General features: G+C 64.2%; 7 protein-coding genes across 7 annotated transcripts; 2 read left to right on the forward strand and 5 right to left on the reverse strand.

Annotated features, from left to right (window-relative positions):
• Nucleotides 1-516: 516 nt before the first annotated feature.
• On the forward strand, nucleotides 517-4784 carry CHLNCDRAFT_18274 (hypothetical protein; the record flags this gene model as incomplete). The annotated part of the gene is made up of 15 exons (XM_005851652.1): nucleotides 517-658; nucleotides 733-896; nucleotides 1100-1249; nucleotides 1439-1654; nucleotides 1802-1921; nucleotides 2242-2314; nucleotides 2517-2671; nucleotides 2846-2914; nucleotides 3163-3231; nucleotides 3399-3492; nucleotides 3806-3835; nucleotides 3977-4016; nucleotides 4154-4214; nucleotides 4381-4471; nucleotides 4675-4784. The coding sequence occupies 15 exons, from the start codon at nucleotides 517-519 to the stop codon at nucleotides 4782-4784; spliced, it is 1584 nt and encodes a 527-aa protein (XP_005851714.1).
• Nucleotides 4785-5743: 959 nt separating this feature from the next.
• On the reverse strand, nucleotides 5744-9427 carry CHLNCDRAFT_133039 (expressed protein; the record flags this gene model as incomplete). Its single annotated transcript, XM_005851993.1, has 13 exons — nucleotides 5744-5779; nucleotides 5911-6045; nucleotides 6198-6338; nucleotides 6482-6575; nucleotides 6696-6781; nucleotides 6973-7198; nucleotides 7333-7445; nucleotides 7620-7769; nucleotides 7975-8061; nucleotides 8243-8359; nucleotides 8541-8687; nucleotides 8833-9098; nucleotides 9310-9427. The coding sequence occupies 13 exons, from the start codon at nucleotides 9425-9427 to the stop codon at nucleotides 5744-5746; spliced, it is 1716 nt and encodes a 571-aa protein (XP_005852055.1).
• Nucleotides 9428-9849: 422 nt separating this feature from the next.
• On the reverse strand, nucleotides 9850-13249 carry CHLNCDRAFT_133040 (hypothetical protein; the record flags this gene model as incomplete). The annotated part of the gene is made up of 11 exons (XM_005851994.1): nucleotides 9850-10020; nucleotides 10229-10542; nucleotides 10652-10766; nucleotides 10930-11140; nucleotides 11285-11382; nucleotides 11522-11596; nucleotides 11716-11833; nucleotides 12016-12134; nucleotides 12355-12436; nucleotides 12583-12689; nucleotides 12914-13249. The coding sequence occupies 11 exons, from the start codon at nucleotides 13247-13249 to the stop codon at nucleotides 9850-9852; spliced, it is 1746 nt and encodes a 581-aa protein (XP_005852056.1).
• A 970-nt stretch (nucleotides 13250-14219) lies between these two features.
• Nucleotides 14220-15258, reverse strand: CHLNCDRAFT_133041 (hypothetical protein; the record flags this gene model as incomplete). Its single annotated transcript, XM_005851995.1, has 4 exons — nucleotides 14220-14327; nucleotides 14456-14625; nucleotides 14722-14965; nucleotides 15055-15258. 4 exons carry the CDS (start codon nucleotides 15256-15258, stop codon nucleotides 14220-14222), a joined length of 726 nt encoding a protein of 241 aa, XP_005852057.1.
• A 403-nt stretch (nucleotides 15259-15661) lies between these two features.
• CHLNCDRAFT_133042 (hypothetical protein) lies at nucleotides 15662-16332 on the forward strand (the record flags this gene model as incomplete). The annotated part of the gene is made up of 4 exons (XM_005851653.1): nucleotides 15662-15727; nucleotides 15903-15941; nucleotides 16059-16124; nucleotides 16240-16332. 4 exons carry the CDS (start codon nucleotides 15662-15664, stop codon nucleotides 16330-16332), a joined length of 264 nt encoding a protein of 87 aa, XP_005851715.1.
• A 3370-nt stretch (nucleotides 16333-19702) lies between these two features.
• Nucleotides 19703-21110, reverse strand: CHLNCDRAFT_133045 (hypothetical protein; the record flags this gene model as incomplete). The annotated part of the gene is made up of 6 exons (XM_005851996.1): nucleotides 19703-19788; nucleotides 19920-20053; nucleotides 20210-20264; nucleotides 20381-20495; nucleotides 20641-20713; nucleotides 20824-21110. The coding sequence occupies 6 exons, from the start codon at nucleotides 21108-21110 to the stop codon at nucleotides 19703-19705; spliced, it is 750 nt and encodes a 249-aa protein (XP_005852058.1).
• A 220-nt stretch (nucleotides 21111-21330) lies between these two features.
• On the reverse strand, nucleotides 21331-24862 carry CHLNCDRAFT_59530 (protein phosphatase 2A catalytic subunit). Its single transcript, XM_005851997.1, has 10 exons — nucleotides 24582-24862; nucleotides 24236-24356; nucleotides 23797-23893; nucleotides 23393-23501; nucleotides 23117-23191; nucleotides 22793-22880; nucleotides 22535-22614; nucleotides 22305-22378; nucleotides 22058-22118; nucleotides 21331-21841 (listed from the first exon to the last, which is right to left on the reverse strand). The coding sequence occupies exons 1-10, from the start codon at nucleotides 24744-24746 to the stop codon at nucleotides 21776-21778; spliced, it is 936 nt and encodes a 311-aa protein (XP_005852059.1). The 5' UTR covers nucleotides 24747-24862; the 3' UTR covers nucleotides 21331-21775.
• Nucleotides 24863-24870: the final 8 nt, after the last annotated feature.

The raw sequence follows: 24870 nt of genomic DNA on the forward strand, positions 1-24870 counted from the left end.
CCACTGGGAGGCTGGGTCACACCGTCGGACCCATGCATTGATTCAGCTGGCACACGATTCGGAGGTGAAGCAGCTGAATCGTGCGAGTGTGGGGCCAGGGTATTCCGCCAGCTGGAGCTACGCGCCAGAATGTGGCTGCTCGAAGCACCGCTTCCCTTACATCGAACCCAAAGTGCAATTAAACTCAATCTCCAGAGACACTCACACAAAACCAAGTAAACTATGAAGGCCCCCATGAGGACGGGCTCGGAGGTGCTGGTCAGCAACCTGATAGCTCAAGGCGTGCGGCGCGTCTTCATCATCCCAGGCAAGGGAGGAGGGTGCCAGACGCTTCTAACGCAAGAACTTGCTCGAGACGTGGCCGATCGCTCGGCCGCCGGGTTGCCTCTGCTCCTGCGTGCGGTCAGGCGCCTCCAGGAGGCTTGTACCAACATGGCATGTGCCAAGGAGGGATGACGGCCTGGGTTTGCGCCCGGTTGGCAAGGCCGCCGCCGCCGCCATGCATTTGTCGCCGCCATGCATGTGGCCGCCGCTCATTCCGCATGGGTGCCCCCTGCAGGTGCCAAAATCGACAGGATTGTGGAGGTTCTGCGCGAGACGGAAGAAATCGAGCTCGTACTGTGCCGCAACGAGCAGTCGGCGGCCTTCATGGCGGCAGGTGCGCACCGTTGCCCGCACACGTGCTGGGCATTCTCAGCCCTGGCCCACGACCTCCCCAATCCTGCTCTTCAGGTCACGGACGGCGAACTGGTCGCGCTGGGGTCGTGCTGGTCACGTCTGGCCCTGGTGTCACCAATTTGACGACTGCTTTGGCAACTGCAAACTGCGAGGGCGATGCGGTGGTGGCGCTGGGCGGCAATGTGCCACGTGCCCAGCACTACAAGGCCACGCACCAGGTGCGGTGCTGGGGCCGGGGAGGCCCGTTTGGGTTTACCTCACCTCGCTGTTTTGGGACACCATCCCGTCCCCAACACCATGATGCACTGGCATAGACACATGCACACAAACCCCAGCTCATTCCTGCCCGCCACCCCTGCTCGCCCTCCCTCGCCCTACCCCAACCCCCATCTCCCTCCCCGCTTTCCTCCCAAACCTGCAGGCCCTGGACAATGTGAAGCTGATGGAGACGGTGACCAAGTTCTCCCAGGAGATCCCCCACCCCGACGCCATCTCCGAGGTCCTCACCAACGCCTTCCGCGCCGCCGAGTCCATCGGCCGCCCCGGCGCCGCCTTCGTGTCGCTGCCGCAGGTGGGTTCGTGGGGGTGCTGCGAGGCGCCGGTGCAGGGTGGGGGTTAGGCAGGCCCGAGCCCCGGCTGCGCTCTTGCTTGCAAACATGGTTGCAGAGCTGTGACTCCCTACCGCACTACGTACCACTGCTATCATCTGCCACTGGCCACCCCTAGCTGCCCTCTTCCGTGTACTGCCCACTGAGCGCAGGACATCATGGTGGGCCCCGCCCAGCTTCGCGTGCTGGGCCAGTCGCTGCACACCGGCGGCGGCTCGGAGCTGGACATCGCCAAGGCGGCGGACACCATCAACAAGGCGGCCTTCCCGGTCATGCTGTGCGGCATGTTTGCCTCGCAGCCCGAGACCGCGCACGAGCTGCGCAAGCTGCTGCACACCTGCCCCATGCCAGTGGTGACGACGTTCCAGGTGGGTGGGCATGGCTGTTTGTGTGCCACCTGGGCGGCACAGCAGGCAGCAGCGTTCCGGCAGCAGCGTACGCTGGCGACGGCATATCGGCTGCCTGTCCCGCCATTCCTACCCGCTTTTCTGCCACCGCTGCTGCCGCCCCTGCAGGGTGCGGGCGTGTTGGGGCGCAACCTGTTCGAGCTGTTTGGCGGCCGGGTGGGCCTCATCCACAACACCCTGGCCGACAGTTTGCTGGATATGGCAGATGTTGTGATCACCGGTGAGGTTGTGATCACTGGTGGATTGTGCCTGCCAGCCGGGCCCTGGCCCTACCTGGTGGCTGCCCAGCCTTGCCTGCTTGTTACCGCCCTGCTTGGCTGCCTCGCCTTGCACGTGGGCCGCCTCAAATGCAGAGGCGATGCATCACGCCCTCCTCCGTGCGCCCCTTCCCTGCATGCAGTTGGCTATGTGAGTCCGGGGCTGGCAGCGTATGCGTTTATCGTCGGTGGCGGCATGGCAGCACGCCTGGCTGGGGCCTTGTTTCACTCATCCGCATCACCTCACTCACACACAAGCCTGGCCCTTGCCTGCTTCTCATGACACTGCAGGACCCCATCGAGTATGATGTGGACCTGTGGAACTCCGACAGGAGAGACAGGAAGATTGTGCACCTCGACCTGAGTGAGCCGTGCCGCTGGGTGGTGGCCCTGTGTGAATGTGGTGGGCGTGGCATGGACGAGGCTGGTGCTGAGGAGGGATGGGAGGCATGCAGGCGGTGGTGGCAAGGGACAGGGGGCACAGCCAGTGGTGTGTGATGTCTAGAGCTGCCAGCCCCACCCAGCCTTTCCTCGCCTGTTTGTGTGCACCCCGTGCCTGCCTGCAGCCCCTGCCACACTGGACAACTGCTATGTGCCCTGGGTGGAAGTGGTGGGCAACATCGGGCAGAGCGTGGAGAGCCTGACGGCGCTGGTGCGGGATCGGGACAGCGAGGAGCTCACCGCCAACTGCCAGCACCTGCGCAAGGCGCACCAGGACGTGGTGCAGGTGGGGCTGGGTGGGGGGCTGAGTGGGGTGTGGGTAGCTGGGTTGGGTCGACGAGTGGCTGGCTGGCTGAGCGGCATGCGCGTAAGTGCTGGAGATGGCATTACGGGGATGCTGACAGTGGGCGCTCTGGCCGGAGGCTCCAAACACCGGCCGTCTTGCCGTGTGCAGGCCCGCGAGGCACACGCCACCGACTCCCGCAACCCTGTGCACCCGCTGCGCATCGTGCACGACATCCAGGTGGATACGGGGAAGGGCAGGGTGTGGGGAAGGGGCGAGCGGGAAGCGCCGCTGACGCTGCCGCGTTGTCCAATTGCCGCAAAGGGCCAACTGTGGCAGAGAATGCTCCTCACTGGCCTGCTGCCCACTAGCACAACGCACACGCACGCACCCAAACGCACATCACCACCCCACTGCTTCGGGCCCTCCTGCCCCTACAATGCTGAACATGTCCCTCCTGCCTGGCGCAGACCCTGCTGGACCGCAAGGACGGCGCCAAGTTCTCCATCTACTGCGACATGGGCAGCCACCACATCTACGTCTCCCGCTACCTGCACGTGTACGAGCCGCGCCAGGCGAGTTTGCAGGGCCCTTCTGAACCGTCGCGCTACCCCCTCCTGTGCGGTGGTGCCCTCGACTGCCGCCTCCCTTGCTGGCGTGTCTCCTCGCGGCGCCTCCCATGCATATGCCGCTGCGCTTCTTGCTCCCTCCGCGCCGCCCCAAGCAGGTCTGCATCTCCAACGGCCAGCAGACCATGGGCGTCAGCATGCCGTGGGCAATCTCAGCTGCCCTCGACGCCCGCGACCCTGGCAGGTGGGGTTCTGGTAGGCCAGCCAGTAGTCATTTCTGCGCAGAAATGGTGTGTGTGGCATGCTGGGCGCCGCTGCTGATGACAGCACAGCGTCAAATGGTTTCCTCTTGCCAAGTGCCTCAGTGGGTGGCAGTTGCAGGTGCGCTGCCTCCTAGCAGCTCTGGGTAGCGCTCTCTTCCCAACTTTGCCTTGTCCATCGCGCCTGATTCACACATCACGCACGCCTGCTTGCTGCAACCCTGCCCGCAGCTCCCTGCACCACGCGTGGAGCTCGCCGCTGTCGGCCCGGGCGGTGTCCATGCGGGGCGGCTTCCCCACAGAGAAGCGCATCATCTCCATCTCGGGGGACGGTGGGTGCCCTGCAGCGCTGCCTCCCGCTGCTGTCCATTGCTTCGCTGCCCCGCATGCACCAGCACGCGCCCATGGCATAACCTCAGCTGTGGCTGCTGCCTTCTGCTGCCGCCACCGGCCCCTGCTGCACCCTGGTGCAGGCGGCTTCCTGTTCTGCGCCCACGAGCTGGAGACCGCCGTGTGAGTGTAGGCTGGCGGTAAACGCGTGTTGTTCACCGCTATCAAGCTGCAACACTGGGCTGACCTTATGCTGCACTTCTCTCCTTTCTTGCCGCTCCCGCTCATTTGCCTGCCTGCTGCTTGCCAAATGCCCGCAGTCGCTATGGCCTGCGCTTCGTGCATCTGGTGTGGGTGGATGGCTCTCTGAACATGGTGAAGGTGATCTTCATGAAGGACATGTGCGGGGAAGGGCAGGAGCTTTCGCATGTTCTACCGCGGTGCGGCAGGCTCCGGCATCCCCGCACGTCCATTTCTGGCTGCTCGCCGCACATGCCACACATGCTTGCTTGTCTTCCTGCCTGCCTGCCTGCCTGCCTGCTTGCAGATCCAGCAGATGAAGAAGTACAATGCGTGCGAGGCGGTGGAGCTGGGGCCTCTGGACTATGTCAAGTTTGCAGAGTCGTTCGGCGCCAAGGGTGGGCGGCGCCGCGTCGCTGCCATCTTGCTTGCCTTTCTCGTCGTTTGTTGGCATGCATCGGTGCTGCTGCCTGCCATGGTAGTGCCTGCCTTCCACGATTCCCCTATCAAGCGTCCCTGGCCTCCCCGTGCGACTGCCCTACCCCGCTGCCTGCTCTGCCTGCCCACCGGCTGTCCGTTCCATCCCCTGTGCTGCTTGCAGGCTTCCAGATCCGGGAGGCGGATGAGTTCCTGCCCACGCTGGAGAAGGCGCTTGAGATGGACTGCCCGGTGGTCATTGCTGTGAATGTGGACTACTCGCAGAACGAGTGAGCTGGCGCAGTGCTGGCCGCAGACCTGGCTGCTGAGCTGGCGGCGATGGTGTTGGCCACACGCCATGTCGACTGGGCAGCGGATGTTTGTGGGACTGGTTTCTGCTCTTCAGCCGGTGAAGCTGACCAGCCAGGCAGCAGGGAAGGGTACGTGTTCTGCTTGGCCTCGTGTGCCATCCCGCCATTGCGCCCGCCTGACTCATGCCGTCTGCTGCATCCTGCCCTTGCAGCGAGCTGTTCAAGGATTCCATTGAGGAGCGCTTCCACTGAGAAGGTGGCAGCACCAATGCACTGACCCTCTTACACAGGGCAGCCACTCCAAAGCGGCTGCTCAAGCATGCACCAGCATGCATGATGCCACAGCACCTGCGGCGCCCCACCATCGCACGATGCGCTGCCCCCCATGAACATTTGCAAACACTTGCTGCAACCTGTAATTGCTATTGCAGCACTCCCTGTCATCATGCTCACACTGCTACTTGTTTGCTGCGCCTTGGCCTTTGATATTGATTAGTGTAACTGCACAGGGCGCAGCGCTGCTGCCCTGCCTTTTATTGGCCTTTCGGACGAGCCCTGCCCTTACGGGACGATGCCATTCTCTTTAGAGCCTTAGTCGATTGCCTTCCAGAATTGCCCGCGCACACGCAGCGCAACCAATTTGCCCAATACTCATTTCTTGTTCTAGGAGCCGCACACCTTTCGAATAACCACCACCTGTTGTTGCAAATTGTGAGCAATTGCCATTGAAGGGAAGGAAAATAACGTGCCGCAAATGTGCAGCAGAGAATACAATGGACAAGTGCAGAAGTGTGGCCAGCAGGGCACGTGCAGCAAGCCGATGATGTGCAAGCAGAGCATGCAAGATGCAGCCATGAAAGATGTACAGACAAATGTAGATGGGAGGAAAAAGGCAAATAGCGGCTGCGCTGGACGATATCGTCCAACGTTGCCATCCTGGTGTTAAGGTAACATGGAATCCAGCGTGTCAACTTCCCACTGAAATGGGCAGAACAATGGGCACGCAGTACAGAAATGTCAGCATCAGGCGACCGGCAACATGCAAGGAGGCATACCAGAGCAGGCGCTGCGCTGTCGGGCCCACCACGCCTATCGCCACACATACACACCTGCCCAACCTTGCCCCGCTCCATTTTCGCATCCACAGAGGACACCACCACACCGCTGATGCTGAACGTGTGGTTCCCTGAGCTGCTCTCCTCCAGCACCGTCAGCTTGAGCTGGCACTGGGCATGCGGTGAGACCTGCGGGGTGCGAACAGTGCACGGCAGGTGGGCAGGCAGCCGAGGGCAGCAGCCGGGCACCAGGTGTGGGCCTGGCACACACTAACAGTGCCTATGCTGCCAGAGTCGAGGCAGCAGCACGAGTGGACAGCAGCGGAGCCCAGGCCGCTCACCTCCAAGCTGAACAGATCTGTGAGTGTTGCCTGGCGGTCCCAGTGCCCGTCCAGCTGCTGAGACTTGCACCTGCACCCCTTGGCGCACTCCACCCGCGCCCGCCCCATGCCGCCCCAGCTGCGCAGGAAGAGCAGGTGCACCTGCGGCGGCGGCAGGGGGGTGGCAGTGCTACGTCATGGCTCGTGCTCCAAACCTGGCTCAGGCGGCAAAGCCCATGTGCACAGTCCTCAGCAGCCAGCAACTTGGGTGGGAGCCCAGCAGCCACCCCTCAGAATCCACTCACCTGCACCGACTTCAGCTTGCCAGACAGGCCCCCGAGCCCCGAGTCGATCTCGAGCGTGGCCCACGCCCCCGGCTGGTCCGCCGTCAGGCCCCACCTGCGGCGGAGAGCAGGACAGCAGCTGAATGGCAGCAGCCAGCTTGGCGCAGGGACCAGGCCACTCCCGGTAGCAGCTGCCACCAGAGCCTTTCGCCCGTGCACGCCCCAGCCAGCTCACTTTTGTGCCACATAGGTCTCCTCATCGGGCGCCCTGGGCTCATACTTGAACCCCTGCAGGGTGCCAATCACCGCCTGGAAGTTCTCCTGCAGGCAGGCATGGGGGCAGGAAAGCAAGCAGCCAGGCACGCAGTGAGGCAGATGTGGCACGCAGCGAGGCACCTCCAGGTGAGGGCATGTGGCGCAGGGGCGGGCTGCCTGTTGCACAAGCATTGCAGAGATGTCGAGCCCTGCAAGGCACCCGAGGCGCTTGCTCTGCCTGCCAGCCGAACCCACACCTGGAGGTGGCACGACGTGGCATTGGCCTCGTAATTTCCGGTCACCATGGGCGGCGGCAGCGGCGGCAGCGCCACCAGCGGCCGCGCCTCTGCCAGCTTTGACCGCGCCGCCGCTGTCATCTGCCCCACGGCCAGCGCGCCCACGCGCGCCAGCTGGCTCAGCTGCGCATCTGCTGCTGCTTGCACGCCGCGGCTGACGGCGGCCATGACGAGTTCAGCCATGGCCCTGCATGTGAGGCCAAGGGGCAGCGGGCAGCCTAGGCCCCATCAGCACCACAAGATCAGCTGACGTCCTGCCTTCCTCTCCACCCACATATCCAAGCCGCCAGGCAAGTCAGGCATGCAAGTGCGGCAGCGCACCTGTGGCCGGTGCGGTCCCAAGGGTGGTTCTCATCCCAGAAGAACTGCGCCTGCTTCAGAACCTCCATCTCCTCAGCGGAGCGCCCCTTGGCGAAGTGCAGGCTGACATTCCACTGCAGGCAGGCGGCACCGTTGGGGGGTCCCGCTGGGCTGGTCACAGTGCTGCCACATGCCACATGTGGCACGCACAGCACAGCATGCACGGCGGCCCGCGGCACCTGCCAACCACGGCACCAACCGCGGCACCTTGCCCACCAGCCTGCGAGCGCATGACCTCCCCGCCGCACCTGGAACCCAAAGCGCTGCTCCCGCATCAAGTGGTACACCGCGTTGCGCAGCGACAGCACCGGGGCGTCGTAATACTGCGCTATGGTGCTCAGCTCATCCTCGACGGTACGGAAGAAGAAGCTGTCGCCCACCGGCCGATAGCCCTCCTCCTGCGCTTGCGCCCGGAGGCACACACAGGCGGCGGGTGGACACGCGCAGCAGCAGCAGCAGCAGCAGCAGCAGACAGCTGCAGCAAGCACAACAGCAGCAGCAGCTGCTGGCACGGCAGAGGCAGCAGGCCGGCTTCCAGTGCTGGCATCCATGCGCAGGGCCGTGGTATCCTGGATGGCCAAGCCGAGCCAGCCGCTCCCTCACCTCCAGCTTATCCCTGGTGGCATTCCAAGAGAAGAAGTGAAGCAAGGCCACAGCGGGCGACTGGCGCAACCTGAGGCTCTTGCGCACCTGCGAGCACAGCAAACGCAACGTCCCACTGTCGCTCTACAGCGGCGCACAATATGCAGATGAGCCAGGCCACGGCCACTGAAGCGGCAAGTCGCCTCCTCACGCCCAGCTGCCTTCCGAGCACAGCCCCACGGCCGGCTGCTTGCCACCAAGCAGCCTCGCCCCCCGCCCCTCAACACACCAGCTGCTCAAAGCCGCGCCGCTCCCCGCCGGCGAACGAGTAGCCCAGCTTTTCTCGCCACCGCGGCGAGACGTGCCCGTCATTCACGGCAAAGTCGAGCACCACCAGGTCGGCATCCTGGTACAGAAGAGGAGGAGGAAACACAGAAATGAAGGCAAAGATGATATGGCAGCGAGAGGCGCGGGTGGTGGGGTGTAAAGAGCAGTAGGGACAGTACGACATGCCGACGCTCCCCCGTCTCACACACACTTCACACATGCATACTTGGCTCTGCTGCCGCAACCTCCGCTGCCCTCACCTCTGGCACGGTATCATAGCAGGCGGCAAAGAGGGCGGAGGTGACGGCGGGGAGGCCCAGGTTGACGACGCGGTGGTCGGGGTGGGGGAAGGTGGCGTTGAGCCACTCCGTGAAGCGGTTTGTGAACGACCCGCCCTCGTACCCGCCCTGCGGCAGCAACAGCAACAGCGGCGGCGACGGCGAAGTCAGCAAGCAGCAGCCGAGCCACATTACATGCGCGCATTATGGCCGCGTCGGGCAGGCAGCAGTGGCGGCCACAGCGGCTGCAGCGGGTGCGGCGGCGAGTGCACACCCGTCCCCAGGTGATGGAGCCGCCCAAAAAGGCGACTGTGATGGGCTGGCCCTGCAGCAGCTTGTGCCCCAGCCGCTCCATGCGCTGGCCGGAGCCGTAGTTGGAGGTGCCACGCAGGAGGGCATCCGGCGGCAGGAAGGTCTGCTTTGCACCCAGGATTTGCACGCCGCCGCCGCCACCCAGCGCGGCGAGGCACCGTGGCGCGGCGGCCGTGAAGGTCGGCCGCCTCACCAGTCCCCAGGCCGGGCAAAAACTGAGGCCTGGGGCTGCAGGGGAGGGGCAGGGCGGCCAGCTGTTTGCTGCAGCTATTGGGCTGAAACAACAAGGGTGCGAGCATGTGTCAGACTGCAGATGAGCTGCAGCATGGCTGGCTCCGCCCGATCATCGTGGGCTGCACTGCATGCCGGAGGGCGGAGGCTAGGCTGCAGACTGCAGATTGCTCGGCAACCACCCATGAACCGCCCGACTCCCTCTTACCTCCCCCGCACACGCTCAGGTAGGTAAAGCTGCCCGCAATGACCGCAACGAAGGCCAGGGTGGTGAAGGCCAGGCTCGTCTTGGCCCCCATGGCCTTGACGTCGAAGGCTTCCAACATCCCCACCCACACCGACCCTAACTTTGGTTCATGTCCAAATGCAAGCGCCTGACCCCCCAGGGCCGGTTAGTACCAAATCAGCGGCGTACAGCGCCATGTACTGCGCCGCTGCCAAATGTTGGCGCAGATTGCAGGCAGCCAGAAACAGATGCTGGAGAATCCATGCACAAGTCAAAGTCATGTATCAATACGAACGCAACATTTGATAGACGCAAGGGAACGGCCGTTGCGGTGCACTGCTCGGAGCGAACGTCGTCAGATGAGCAGCAACAAAGGAGTACGTAGTGGCTGTGTAACAACGAGTAAATCGGTCATACATGAGCAGAAAGGCGGCTGGCAGCGGCATATAGCCAGCCGTGCATGGTACGGAAGAGCAGAACAGGCAGGCCGTGCAGGAGCAGGGCGCTGGGCAAAGGTTTGAATCAGATGGTCGCCTTGTGAAGCACCCCCACCTGACTTTCATATGTCGTAAGCCGCACAGAGAACTGCGACACCATGAGCCCCGTCAGCACCACCTTGTGGCCCTCCTGCGGCACCACCCCCGCCCGATCCGCCACTGTGATGCGCACTCGGCAGCGCTTGTGCCGCGTGACCTGCGAGCACAGGCGCCAGGGTTGACTGGGAGAGGTAGGCTGGGAGAGGTAGCCTGGGAAGGGCAGCAGCAGCAGCTGCCAGTGGCAGCAACGACAGGCGGCCGAACCTGCCACTGCAGATGCATTCCCCAGCAGCCACACCACCACCGGCAGCAGCATGCAGCATGCGCGACAGCTAACGGCAGTAGAGGCAAGCAGCGGGGCTCACACTGAACTGCAGGACCTGCTGCAGGGACACCTCGGCGGCCCACGTGCCATCTAGCACATGCGCCTCGCAGGCGCAACCCGACAAACACGCCACATCCGCCACGCCCATGCCGCGATAAGACTTGAGATAACTCAAGCTGACCTCCGCTCGCGGGTCGGCTGCGTCTACAGTGGCATTGCCGCTGCTGCCGTTAGGCGCAGGGGCCGCCACTGCTGCCGCCGCCGCTGCTGCTGCTGCTGCCACCGCCGCGGGGCTGGTGCCTGGCAGCACCTCAAAGCCCGACTCGGTATCGAACTCCATCTCAACCCAGGAGCCTGTGCAAAAGGGAGGCAGGCAGGTTGTCAGCTACCCAAGACCACAACACGCCAGCCGCAAGCAGCCCCCCTCCCAGCGACCGTGGCTGCCCACAGCCACACAGCCCACCTGGCTGCGAGGCAGACCACCCCCACTTCTGCTCCACAAAGTTCTTGCCCTTCCTCTTCTCAGGCTTGTAGCTGAAGTCGCCCGCATGTGCCGACACCACGCCCTCAAAGTCCTCCTGCACAGCGCAGCACAGCCACAGGCATGGCACAGCATGAGGTTACATCACACCACACCAAACGACAGGAAGATGCAGCACATAGCAGAGCTGGGACCTGGCCAGGCAGCCGCCTGTAGCACAGCGCAGGGTCCCTTCCCCTGCACCCCAGCGCCCGCCGCACCTCTATCGCACACAGCGTGGTGGGCGTGGCCGCGTTGCCCGGGATCATGGGCAGCGGCAGGCCGTCGTCGTCCTGCGCTGCAGACAGGTCGGCGTCTCGTGCCGCCAGGTGCAGGCGTGGCCGCGGGGCCACCACCTCTATCACAGCCTGTGCCAGCACGTGGGCCAGCAGCTCTGCCAGCATGCCGTGGCCCTCGTCCCCGGGGTGCGTCCTGCATGCCGCCAGCAACGAGGCGTCAGTCCCCTGATGGGCCTTTTCCAGCCAGTTGTAGGGCAGGATGATGCTTGGAGGCAGGCCGTAGGTAACAAGGCGTGGCATACGCCCCTTGAATTGACAGCAGCAGCAGCAGCGGCACCTGTCACGATACCAGTACGCCTTTTCGGTTCCGGGCTCGGCGCCAGGGATGGTGACGTTGGTGGGAGAGGCGGTGGCGCCCAGCCGCGTCGCATCCGGCTGGACGGCACGTGTGGGGGCAGCAGGCGGAACATGCGAGCAGGTGGACAAGCAGGCAGGCAAGCAGCCGAGTGGATGGGGCTACATGAGACATCCTGCCCATCCTGAATGCACGTACAGCCGCTCCTGCCGCACTCACATGAAACTGATCTACCCGGGCACGCATCAGGTGCCACATTGCTGCCCTGACCGACAGGGATGGGAAGTCGTAATACTGCGGAGGGCAAGAAGGGTGGGCGGTGTTGTGGCGCGGGCGAGGCAGCGAGGACAGGAGTGGCGTGCCCAAGGCGTGCTACCGAGCCACAGCCGCTACTGGAAGGCAGAGACACGCACCTGCGCAAACACGCCCAGCTGTGCCTCAGCTGCGGGGTAGTAGAACAGGCCGCCGTCCTCCACCCCGTCGCCCACCGCGTGCCACCAGGCATAGTGGTGAAGCTGGATCAGCGCAGGCCTGCACCAGGCGCATGCGCGCAATGAGCTTGGCCGGTCACGCAGCAGCACCGATCAGGCCCTTGCCTCCACAGAACAAACACAAAGGCGGGAGGGCCGGAGGAGCTGGCAGGCCAGTCGGCGGCGCCTTCTCGGACCCCGCCCCCATCCAGCGCCTGTGCCCCCCGCCAGGCGCCCGCCCACCTCCCCGGCATCTTCAGCAGCTTGCGGATGAGCTGCTCGTAGCCCTTGCGCTCCGGGTGGGAGTAGGGCACGTCCCGCTGGTCGTTGGCACTGAACTCCAGCACCACCAGGTCGGCATCCTGCAGTCGTGCAGCACATACTGTTGGCGGGCATGTCAGAGTGCTCTCCAAACCAGCAACTGCCTGGTTGAGGAGATGTAGCGTAACCTGCTGTGATGTTGACATGCAGCACACACACTGCTACCAGCCAGGCGTCAAGCCACCAGCCACAGCTCCAGCGCTCTTGCTGACACGCTCATCTTGGCTGTCAACCCTGCCTTGGAGACCTCCCGCGGCGCACCTCATGCACCATGTGCTCCGCACAGACAGAGTAGATGGCAGAGCTGGTGCCGCCGATGCCGCGGTTGATGAAGGTGTGCTTCCTGCGGCAAGTTGCGGGTGTCAGCATATCCCAGCATCGGTGCCATGCGAGACGCCGCGGCAAGATGGGGGCGCACTACGCAGGGGTGTGAGTCGGGCAGCATGCTTAGAGAGCATGGCACAAGCGGAAGCCCACAGGGTGCAGCACCTGTGGGGGAAGGTGGCGTTGATGTACTGGAAGAACCGGCTGGCATAGCTGTACTGCCGGTCGGTAGTTCCAATACCCCGCGTCACACTGGCCCCCAGTGTGAAGACCTGTGGCGAGACGGGAGTGGGGGACAGCGGTGCACCCAGCAGCGCATGAGGCTGAGCTGAGCAGGGCTGCAGCTGGAATGAGGAGGCAGCAGCAGGCTGCATGAAGCATTGGCACCGCAGCGTGGCAAGCGCAGATACCAGCCAACACCAGCAGCGGCAGCAGCATTGGGAGCGGCATTGGGAGCGGCCAGCAAGCCGCAGGGTTCAGTCTCACCGCCCCGCACCTTGATTGGCTTGCCGGCCATCAACTTAGCGGCCACCTCCTGCAGCCGCTTGCCGCTGCCGTAGCACAGGGCACGTTGCGCCTCGCGTTGTGTGAGTAGCGGCCCCCAGGGCACCGCCAGCCGCCGTGCCCAGTCGACCAGTGCCGCGCTGGAGCCGGTGCCAGCTGCCACACTGCCGCCCTTGCTGTCCGCATCCGAGAGGGTGTCCGCCGTAGTGCAGGGAGCGCAAGCCCTGGTGTCCGGGCACTCCTTTTCAGGAGGACAGGAGACTAGCGGCGGGCAGGCCTTTGCTGCTGGGCAGGCCTTGTGCGCGGGCGGAGGCGGGCAGTCGGCCATGTCGCCCTGGGCGCGATGCGCCTGGTCGTGCGTGGTTTCGGACAGGGCAAGCTCTGCAACGGGGTGCGTGTATGCTTGGAACAGTGACATGCAATCAGCAGGCAGCTGTGCAGCGACGGGTGGTAAACTGAAGAAATAGCTGCTGGCGGCCACGGTCGCGGTGGCGGGTCCGCCGCAATTTGCGGGGCGCAGCGTGCAGCCCTGCACCCATTGGCCAACAGCCCGCTCACCCCTCCAAGGTATTCCCGCATTGCTGCGGGGCAGCGACAGCAGCGTCAGGGTGCAGAGGGAGCCCACAAGAACGCCCATTGGCAGTGACAGCCCTTTGCCGCTCCACCAGCCCAGCAGCTGAGTGCCCCCAAGCCGTGGGCTGTCGCCTCTTGACGTGTGTGATTGGTGCTGACCATCAGGGAAGGGCCCAAGCCCCTCTGCGTGCAGGGTCATGGGCCGGGAGCCTTTTGCGCTGCCTCCAGCTGCTCTCCTGGTGCTGCCCAGATCTGCCCAGGACACGCAGGAAGCGGAACAATGCGCGATTGCTTCAGATTTCGGCGTTGTTGCCTGCTGCGTGCTGGGAAGAGCTCAAAACTCAAAACCACTGGCGTTGCTCATTTCTTCTGTGAGCTAGGTGACGCGCATTGCAGCATGGGTCTTCAGGGTTGAGTATGGGGCATGGCGCGCCTCCGCCATCACCGCTCCGCCATCACCGCTCCACGCCTGCGCTGCCTTGTGGGGCCCTTGCAACCCTTCCGCACTTCAAGACCTGTCCGGATTACAGGTCAGAAACGGCACTGAGAAGCATGGGGAAGCGTACAGAAAGATAAAAATGAAGCATGGGTCCAATGCCCATGTGCGCTGGCTTTCGGCACCTGCTATGCGCGCCTGGTGGATGCGGGCGTGGGAGCTGGCAACGAAATCTACAGAAACAATGATGAACGAGTACCCTATGGCAGCCAGCCCATGACCAGCGTGGTCATTGCTGCTCCGCGGCTGCATGGCTGCGTGGCGTAACGTACAGGGCGCGGCCGACCGCATAGACGGTGCCGCCGGGGCGGTCCGCGACCTCGGCCACTGTCCAGCACTGCAGCGGCCAATGCCCAAGAAGCAGGGAACACTTCAGCACCTGCCTCAGCATGCAACGTATGCAGGGTGGACAGGCTCCCCGAGCCAGCGGCAGCAACGGCAGGCAACACCATAGCTTCAACCCACCTTGCGCCCCTCCACCTTCTCCAGCCGCGCCGTGCACACCACGTCGGCGCTGGCAGGGATGGGGGCCTTGTAATCCACCTCCAAGCGCGCCGTGAAGGCGGGGCCGCCCCCAAGCTCCCCTGCTTTCTTCAGCTCAAACACCAGCCCGCCTGTCGTTTCGTCGATCATGGCTGCATGGGGGTGGGCAAGGAAGCGGCAGGTGATCGCTGGCGGCGGAGGCACGCGGGTGGGTGGCGGTCGCCGCTGCCATGGGCACACCCGCTCACCCGAGGTGAAGCCGCCATGCACGATGCTGGGGTGGCCACACACGTCCAGGCCGACCGACATGAGGGTGTGGAAGGTGCGGTGGGTGGGCGAGTAGAGGAAGAGCAGGTCACGGATGAGGTCCTGGCGCAGCAGCGACAGAAAGAGATGGTCGGGGTCGATGGCGTTCACCTCCCCGGGCTGCGGCGGTTTGCTCATCGCGCCGCACGTCAGCAGCGTCTGCATGCCTGGCTGCGCCAGCAGCTCCTGCGATGTGAGCAGAAGGGTGGCGGAGGAGCGGGCGTGAGAATGCCGCCGCATGCCACGCTGACCCCTCCGTCCCTCGAGCCCCTCACCTGGCACCAGGGCAGCTTCATCAGGCGATCCATGTCCTCCAGCTGGCCCTTGGCTCCGCGCACGTACGGCTTGCCGCTGTCACCGTTGGCGTCCGCCGCCGCCAGCTTCTTGGCGGCCAGCGCCTTTTGCGACTTGATGCGGCCGATGGAGCTCAGGGGCTTGACTGCATCGGTGTCTGAGGCGGGGAGCGTGCCGGGCGCCATCCCTGCCAAACAACCTTCACTAATCCCCCTTGGGAACTGCCGCAGCCAAACCGGAGGGAGCAGGGAGGTTTGGCTGGCCCTGGTGATCTTACAGCGAAGCAGAAGAGGTGGGAACGCTGCAGGGGGCGAGCGGGGAAGCATGCACAAAACTGCTGACCCGACGACACCTGGTGCCCGATGCTGGGCACCACCTGGAATGGCCATAACCGTGACGTAAACACCCCAGGCAGCCATCTCCCGCCGTGCCTGTGAGCCTCTGCTGCCGACTGTCGCCCTCCAGTGACCAACCCTTGGCCCTCTCGTGAAACTCTTACCAAGATACTTGCCAAGCCGCGGCTTGTCTCCAAGCTCACCCAGAAGCCACAGAAAAGCCACAGCAACCAAAACAGGGGTGCAGCCCAACATGGCGGCTGAGCAGTCGACGGTGGCCGCGGTGACGGACTTTGTGCTGAATAATAAGCTCAAGACGGTGCGTACTGTGCCATGGGCAGCGCCGCAGGGTGTGCCGCCACAGGATGGCAGCGCCCCGCCGCCCGCCGCCGTCGCCATTAACTCGCCAATTCCGAATCCGCTCTGTAAGTCAAGTCAAGTCAAGTCAAGTCATTAACTCGCCAATTCCACTGCCATGCCGCCCCCGCCTGCAGGTGCTGTATACATGGGGAGCTGGCATCACCACTTGCTTCGTGAGTGGGCCCTGCCGCAGGCTGTGGAGATGAAGTGGGGCGATTTGCCCATTTTGGGTGGCCGCCTTGCGTGGCTGTTACCGACAAGTATTCTGCTTTCCGTGCTGCGCACTGCAGGCATACCAGTGGACCAGGCCAATACCCACCTCCCTGAAGATCATCCATACTCGCGTGTACGCGCAGGTAGGCGTGGTCTGGGATGGACGATCCGACTGAACTTGCACACTAGTGTTCAGGTTTATGCACCTGCCTCGCGCACCTTTTCCTGTGAGCATTCGGCCTGCTCTACATGCTGCAGGCGCTGACGCTGGCGGCGCTGGGGGCCGTGGCGGGGGTCGAGATGTATGCTGCCTCGACACAGGGTGCCAAGGAGAAGGACGATAGCTACTGAGGAGAGTAGCCTTGGCAACCTCTGATGGTCAACGCAGGCCGCTGACCTGCTGCATGGAACTCCCTTGTACACGCTGTTGGTTCTCCCATCTTAGGTCCTTGACGCACACCCTTTGGTACACAATACTGCCCACCATAACCATATGCCCCCACAAACTCGCCTGCTGATTTTTTGGATGCTGCTCTTCCACGCTTCTCTTGCGCACAACACTGCTCTTCATCACACGTAGTTCTCTCAGGCTGTATTGCACACCCTTCTTATTGCTGCCACCTACACCTCGGCATGGTAATCTGCAATAAATGGCACAGAAACTGAGCCGTTCGCACATAGAATACAAGCACAAATTTGATGAGCGAGGGGGCTGTTGGTACAAGGAGGCTGCAAGCCGCAGGCTAGAAGCTGGGTCGGCCGATGGGGTGGCAGCAGCTGCAGGGCCCGGGCCGTGGCACGTCGTCCGGCAGGCGTGTGCCGCCGCCGCGTGCCGAGAAGCTGCGTGGCAGCATGCGGTCAACGTACAGCACACCCTCCAGGTGGTCGCACTCATGCTGCAGAATTCGCGCTTTCCAGCCATTCGCCTGCGCGGCATGGGCCAGAGGATGCGCGGCACAATGCGGCGTCTGAGCTTTCAGATTGTTGTGCAGCCATGTGCGGGGTGCCGCATGTGTGTGCCCCAACTACCCGCATAAGTGCACACACAGATGAGATGTACACACCTGGAACTTGAGCGGCATGCCCTCCGGAGTCAGCCCTTGCACCTCCACTGACATGTACCGCTCCACGAGCGCCTGCAGTTCACAAAGAGGCGCGGTACTGTGCAAGATGAGGGGGCAAGCCAGCCTGATGATTATGTGTGCTGCTGCCAGAGCCGAGCACGATGCACTGTGGGGTTGCGGCACAGCGACAGCACACCGGCCCGCACCCACACACCTGGTAGCCGGGTATGCTGAGGCAGCCCTCGAAGAAGCGTGCGCCGGCGTCACCGAGCGGCGTGAGGTACGGGTTGAGCACCACGAGCGGCTCAAAGGGCTGCCGCTGCTGCTGCTCCGCCACCCCCTCTGGCAGCATGTCAATGTACTCGGCTCGGTCCTCCAGCACAATGATCTGCTGGTCGGGAAAACCAGGAGCAGGGGCTTAAAGCGGAGGCAGCTGCAACATGCAGGCATCCGGTGCGGCTGCATGAGCAATCCCCAGCAGGGTCAACCGCCGAAAGTGCAGCAGCAGCAGCAGCTGGTGCGCAAGAAGGCGCGCTGCCACCTTGAGAGGTATTCCAATCTGCGGCGCTGCCACCCCAACCCCTGGAGCCCCCCGCATCGTGTCCACCATTGTCTGCACCAAGTCTCGCAGCTCCTGCGTCCCCAGCATGCTCTGTGACACATCATCCGCCTCCTGCACACAGGAAAAGCGCAGGCATGGCAGCTTCAGCTGAGCGGTGCCCACTCGGCTCGGCATGGCCAACGCTTTGGCTGGCCACCACGCGCACCCTGCTCCGCACGAAAGTTCGTGCAAATGCTGGCTCTCTTCCTGGTGCACCGCAGGTGGCTACACGGCTTGCACTTGCCTCTCGCAGCACTGTGTTGCCGGCCTTCACTATGTCGGCGCCCGGCCCCGCCGCCATCCCGTCGCCCAGCTGCCAGGCACGAGTACGCTTACCCCGCCTGCTGCGCGGCTGCTTCTGTTCTAGATCGTCTGGCGCCGCACGGCTGCTGCACCAGCTGCAGGGAGCTGCTTGCCAGAGCGGGCGGGCTGAGGTGAACGCAGTGGGCAGCAGCCGGCTGGCGAGCGCCCGAGACATGGCGTTGGTGTCATGATGCGATCAGGGATGCTGCAGCTGGGCTGTGGACCAGACTGGAGGAAGGTCGAGGAAAACGTGGACTCTCTGCAATGCGCTCAATGCGCCGCTACATTGATGCGCCGCGCCTTACACCAAGCTGCAGCCTGGCATATCTACACACGCCGAAACATGCCTGGCACATGCGACAGTTGCACCCCGCACTACCTACCTAAAGCAGCGCCACCAATGAGCGACGAAAAACATGAAGCTGTTGGAGAGGGCCAGCCGCACGCCCAAGAGCTGCAGCCCAAGCCTGCAGTCAGTGCGCCTTGCGCCGCCACCGCCACCGGCGACACCGTTGGCCTGCAATGCGAGCTGGCCAGGCTCCGCCGGGAGCGTGACGCGGCAGTGGCCCAGGAGCAGGCGCTGCTGCGGCGGGCACGCGATGCCGCCGTGGCCGAGGCAGAGCAGGCCCGCGTGCAGCTGGAGCGCCTTGCGCGGGAGCATGCCCAGCTTCAGCAGGCCCACGCCGTGGCTGCCCTGCAGGCGGAGCAGCAGGCCGCCCAGCATGCAGCGCAGCTGGCCAGCTCGGTGCGGGAGCTGGAGCGCACGCAGGCTGCGCACGCGGCCTTGGCGGCCAGAAATGCCAGCAAGGCGCTGAGTGTGGAGGCTCTGGAGACCAAGGTTGCTGTGCTGATCGAGTGCTTCGGGGCGATGGAGGCGGAGCACCAGCAGGCCTGGATGGGCCGTGACCGAAATGCAGCGGCGGCGCTAGATGTCCCCGCCAGGCAGCACCTGCTGTCTGCAACAAATGATGGGCCCTTCCTCCGCAGCCCAGATGCAGCAGAGGGCAGCCCTCTGCAGTCAACGGCTCAGGTGGCAGCAAGCGCTGCAGGCCCCAGCCATGCGCAGTGCCTAGCTCCCTCCGACTCCCGCCTCAGCCTGGCGCTCTGCTGCGCAGACCTGCAGTCCCAGCTAGACCTGCAGCAGCGGAAGACCACGGCTGCTCGGCAAGCTGCAGCAGCCGCAGAGGAGCAGGCTGCGGGGCTGCGTCTGCTGCTGGCGAGGCACCAAGCCGCTGGCGGCGGCACAGCACTGCTGGAGGAGCGCCTTGGGGCGGCGTGCCGGCAGCTGGACGAGGCGCGGCGGCTGGGCGCCGAGCTGCAGCGGCAGCTGGCTCAGGCAAGGCTGCAGTGCACAGCCGGGCTGACGTTGAAAATACACAGCAAGGATGTGGATGGTGTGCCAGGCAAACAGAAAGTGGCATGCAAGCATGACCCATCGTGGTGCCTGCCCCTGCCCGTCCCCTGCAGAAGGACGATGCGCTGAGGGTTACCCTGCGGGAGAAGCAGCAGCTGCAGCACGACCTGAGACTCATGCTGGCGGCACGAGACTCGCTTGCGGCACTCAGGGACAGTATGCAGCAAGCGGCGACGATGGCGCCCCTACCAGCCTAGCACTGCCCGATGCTATACTTGATACATATATTTCTATGGTTTTTGGAATTACGTCAAACTGGCAAAAAGTCGAGTAATGGTCAATTAAACAGGCAAGATGTAATAAAATTGGCCCAGGCTCCATGGGGCGGGAGAGCAGCGGTCACTGGGCAAGGTAGTCAGCAGCCAGCTGCGCCGCCTCCTCCTTGCTGGGCAGCGGCAGCTGCTCGGGGGACACCAGGATGCCGTCTGCAAGGCCGGGCAGGCAGGCGCATGAATCGGGCATGACCACAACTGGGGACGCACTGGGAGCCTGTTCAGCGGAGGTGGCAGTACAAGGGCCGCTGCCTGCCTGCACACCTCGCCCAAGGCCCACCCACCTTCATCCGCAAACAGCCAGTTGCCGGGGCGGATGGTCACCCCTCCGACATCCACCGGCGCATCCACCAGGCCCGGAGCGCCCTTGCCAGGCTTCATGGGGTTGCTGGCTAACGCTTGGATGCCCACTGGGATCCTGCACGTGGGCAATGCATGGCAGGAGGCTACCTGTGAGGTCAGGCATATTGGCTCCAGCAGCTACATGGTCAGGCCGAGGCCTGCCAGGCAGTGCCCGCCACGTCGCGACAAGGCCCATCGCAGTGCTGCCTGCCTTCGAGTGCAGCAAGCTCACCGCGCCACTTGAGCAACGTCACGGACGCAGCCGTTGACGACGATGCCAGCCCAGCCTGCAGCCAAGGGTGGAGCAGGTAGGGCATGAGGGTTGACCTGATCTTTTTACCGGCCGACACTACAGTCCTGCTACGGCGCTGCTCAGCACATCCTCTATTCAACATGTACCCACCTGACTTGTGTGCCAGAGTCGCCAGGACGTCGCCCAGGCAGGCGCACCGCATGGATGCTCCGTTGTCCACCACCAACACTCGCCCCGTGCCATCCTCCTGTAGGACCGTCCTCAGCTGCAGCCAGGGGAGGAAACCCCAATCAGTGCCGTGCACTGGGCAGAGCCATCCTGCTACAGGGCACCGCGTAATTGGCCCCAGCTTCGACAGGCGCATGCGCCGCATGCCGGCGGCACATGCATGCGTGGCGGGGGATGCTCACCAGAGTGTTGCTGTCCCGGGTAAGCCTCATGGTGGTCACCCTGCCGTAGAATGTTCTGCCCCCGCCAAAATTCCTGCACCGTCCACAGGCGTGCAAGACTTGTGAACAACTAGCAGCCGGGCCCTCCAAAGGAGGTGCAGCGCCGGACCGTGGTGTGCCACGGCGTGCGCCAGAGCGACTCACCTGAAGTCCGGATGCAGCACCTGTGCAGCAGCATTCTGTTGCTGCGTGCTTCCGTAAGGGCCACAGTGCATGTCCACCAGGTCTGCCACCCTGAAGTCGCTGCCATCAGGAGACGTCGGTGGAGCGGGCTCGCAGGGCGCTGGCGCCGCGGCCAAAGTGGCGGCGGCGCAGCTGGGCTGCTGCTGCTCTTCGAGTTTGATCGGCAGCGGGGGAGTGCGGGATGCAATGCACGGACCATCCCCGCTGAAGCGCTGCAGTGTGGTGGCGGGGTGCACGCCGACTGCCATTGCGGGAGGCGGACACGAGTGGAAGACGTCAAACAAGGTGTGGGAAATTGGGGCAGAAACTTTAAGCGCAAGAAGAACGAGCCGCGACGTGCCCAACATCTAGAGCGCCAGCTGGCGGCGTGAAGTTTCCCGCCGCGCCAGCTGCCTGGAGGACAGGGGGATGGGACCCCCTTCCTTGGGTCCTGTGAGTGAGTGCCTGCTGCCCTCATTGCGCTGGCTTGCTGTGTTAGTTGCATACAGTGTGGTGGCGTGCGCAAGTTCACATCAGCTGTGCATTTGAGCTGGAGAGGCAGTCACAAACAGAGGAGCAAAGGAAGAGGGCGCTGTGTGCTGCGCTATGTAGCAAAAGAAGGGATTAGGGATGCGGGGTGGGTGTGAGTGAGTGCAATGCCGGAAACACCAACAACAGGAGGTGCTGGATGGGTGACGAGAAAAATGCGGGGCGGAGGCGGAGGGCGCCCCGGGCCGGGGGGGCCTTTTGCTTCCCGCCACTGGCCGCCTGTGTCCCGCTGGCACCTGCGCCACAGCCCACTGCTGCTGTGCACACAATGGGCTTCTGGTGCTGGCGCTGGCGCTGGCACTGCTTCCCCAGCGACAAATTGGCTGCTGCTGCCGCAGCTGCTGCTGCTCCTGCTGCTAGGCGGCGGCGGGCGCCGCTGGCGCCCTCAGAGGAAGTAGTCTGGGGTGCGGCGTGTCACCTCCGGCTCCCCTCTGCGCGGCGCTGGGTCGAACTGCATCGCACAAATCGGAGAGGTGGGGCAGCATGCGCGCTGAGTTGATTCACAGGCTGTCGGCGGCAGGCCCAGCGCGTAACGATTCACCGCAGTGCGCGCCACAAGTGTGCCAGGGGCAGGGCCGCACGGCCGGGTCGCTGGGCTTGTGGTGCAACCACACGGCAGCCCGCAGGCAAACCGCAGCCTCCCAGGCCCAGCCGCCTGCTGGCTTGCCTGCGAGAAGGACTTGTTCATGTGTTCATCCACCTCCATGATAGCCGCCATGTTGCCGCACCTGCGGGAGAGGGTGCAGCCGCCGGGCGTGGTGGGAGTTCAGAGTTGCACGATCGGCAGCCTTGCTGAGAAGGAGCAGGCTGTGCTCAGGTGACCCCTCACACACCAGACACTGACAGCCCCCATGCTTCTTGCTGCGGCGCCTCACAACAGCAGGGAACCGAGGCCCCGCCCCGCCCCCGCGCACCTGTAGCAGTAGTTTGGCGCACTGAAGATGGTCACAACGTTCTGCTCGTGGCACCAGTTGTAGCCTTCCATGACCTGCAACCAGCCGCCACACGCAGCAGCAGCCCGGCAGGACAGGGGCAGGTCAGGATGAATGGAACATGGGGGCAGCAGCAGGGGCCGCCTGTGCCCACACTTGGCACGCCCGTCTGCCCAGCACCACGGGAACTCGCCAGGAGGCAGCCCGCTCACCAGCTGGTGCGCGCGCGAGACAAGCGTGAGCCCGTTGGTGTGGTTGAACTGCTCGCTGATGTCCTGGCCAAAGGTGTAGCCTGCGGGGCGGAGGGGAGGAGGGACGGGCATGGTGAGGGGCGGTGCATACGCAGGCTGCTGGGCTGCGGCATGGTGCCCTCTGGTGCTGCCAGATGGAACCGCCGCCGCCCTGGCTTGAGATCTGCGCCGATGCACCGCGCAGCCCTTTCGCCACGTGCTGCGCCGTGCCCCGCTCACCTGCGCCGCGCGGCGAGATGCCCCAGCCGCAGCGGTCGTCTGGGTCGGACCACAGCAGGTCGCACATAGGGCCCTCGTGCGGCACCTCCTGCAGGGCGGCACAGCCACACGGGGCGCAGGGGACGCACACGTGGGGGGGGTTGACCAAGCAGCTAACGGAACACGGAAACATGCTGGGGTGGAGAGGGATGCTCTCATGTACCGCATGGGTGCGCGCGCCGGCACCCCAACACATAGACAGCTGCCAGCCTGGATCGGATCTGCGCAGCTCCACACGCACAGGTGCAGACCTCAGCAGCATCCCACCCTGCCCCGGCTGCCCACCTGCACGCGATCCAGCGCGCGGATGTGGTCTAGCGTGTCTAGCGTGGGCGACAGGCCGCCGTGCAAGCAGAAGATCTGCGGGGGCAGGCGGTGGGAGCACCGGTGGTTGGGCAAACCATGCCGAGCAGCAGTACCTCCCTTCCAGTTCATCAACAGAACAGGAGGCACCCTGCATCAGCCCAGCCGCAGCCCCAGCTCGCCAGCTGCCGCCTGCACCCCGCAGGCCCGTCCTGCCCTGGCTCCTCTCTGCCCCGCAGGCTGCGCACCCCCCTGCACCTGGTTCTCGATGTGCGCGGTGAGGGGCAGGTAGTCAAAGAGGTCTGTGAAGTACTTCCACACGTTGGCGTTGCCGTACTTGCGCAGGCACTCGTCGTAGAAGCCGTACCTGCGTGGGGTGTGTGTGCGCGCGGGGGGTGGTGGTGGTGTAAATGGTGGTGTGTGTGTCGTGTGTGTGTGTGGGGGGGTGTAAAGGGGTAGGGTTAAGGTGGTCCGGGGGGGAGAGTCGGATGGATCGGAGAGTGGAACCGAGAAATTAACATGTGTGCGTTGTTGGGGAAGCTGTGGATGTGGGGTTGAGAGCTGACGCAAGTAGCAGAAGCAAAGGTCGGGGCAAGCAGCGCTGCGGCCAGCTGCGTACAAGCCAGCTGCGCTGCGGCGGAGCGCGCGAGCGTGGCACTCACACTTGCGTGATTTGCCGGCTCTCGTGGTTGCCGCGCAGGATGGTTATTCGCTGCGGGTAGCGCACTTTGAGAGCCACCAGCAGCGTCACCGTCTCCACTGCACGAGGACAGGCGGCGGGCCCAGGAGTGCCTCAGGATGCGGACAGCCAGCTGGATAAGCAGCTGCGAGAGTGCCGCAGGCCTGCTGCAGCTGGCGCAGTGGCGCCCCAGTCCAATGCGCAAGTCACATGACTGGTAGCAGCGTGAGGGAGCTGTCTGTCCATGCGCTGCAATTGGAGTGCATTCACACTGCTCCCCGCCCCTGCCGTCACATAGCCTCCTATGCCCCCAGCTGCTGCAACTTTCCCTGCGTTGCTGCCAGCTCCAGGGTGCTGCTCCGTGCTGCCTTGGGCTGTACGCACAACGCATTGTGGCCAACCGCCAGCCCTTGTGCACCCACCTGAGTGGTAGCCTCTATCCACATAGTCTCCCATGAACAGATAGTTTGAGTCTGGGCAGTTTCCTCCAATCCTAAACAGCTCCAGCAGGTCTTGGAACTGGCCGTGGATGTCTCCGCACACCTACACAGGGCGAGATGGGAGCGGCGGCGGCGGGCGATGTAAGGTGCCCGGCGGCGGTCGGCCAGGGCGCTCGCTTCCAGCGCCAATCACACCCCCATGTTGTCTACGCGGCGTCCTGCCTGCCGCAAGCCCCCCATGGGCAGCACGCTGCTTGCAGCCCAGCGAAAGGGGGGCCGGCACCTCTGCCCCCGCCGCTCGCCGACGGGCTGATCGTCATCCACGCACCGTGACGGGCGCCGCCACGGGCTGCACGTTGTTCTCATTCACGAACACGTTCTGGGCCTTGACGCAGAGCTCCTTGACTTCCCCCTCGCCCAGCGGCTTGCATTGCAGCAGCTGCTCGATGGCCCGGTCAAGGTCTTTGTACGCCTCCAGGTCCACGGCCGCCATCGCCTCGCGGTGGGGCGGCCCCTGGCACGGACGGGAGGCGGCAGGAGGCCCCCAGGACCGAGGCCGATCAGAGACCCTGTCGATGAGGAGCTGACACCCTAGCCGCTGCCAACCCCGGGCGAAT

The sequence above is a fragment of the Chlorella variabilis genome (assembly GCF_000147415.1).
Source record: "Chlorella variabilis unplaced genomic scaffold CHLNCscaffold_1, whole genome shotgun sequence".
Classification (NCBI taxonomy): Eukaryota; Viridiplantae; Chlorophyta; class Trebouxiophyceae; order Chlorellales; family Chlorellaceae; genus Chlorella; species Chlorella variabilis.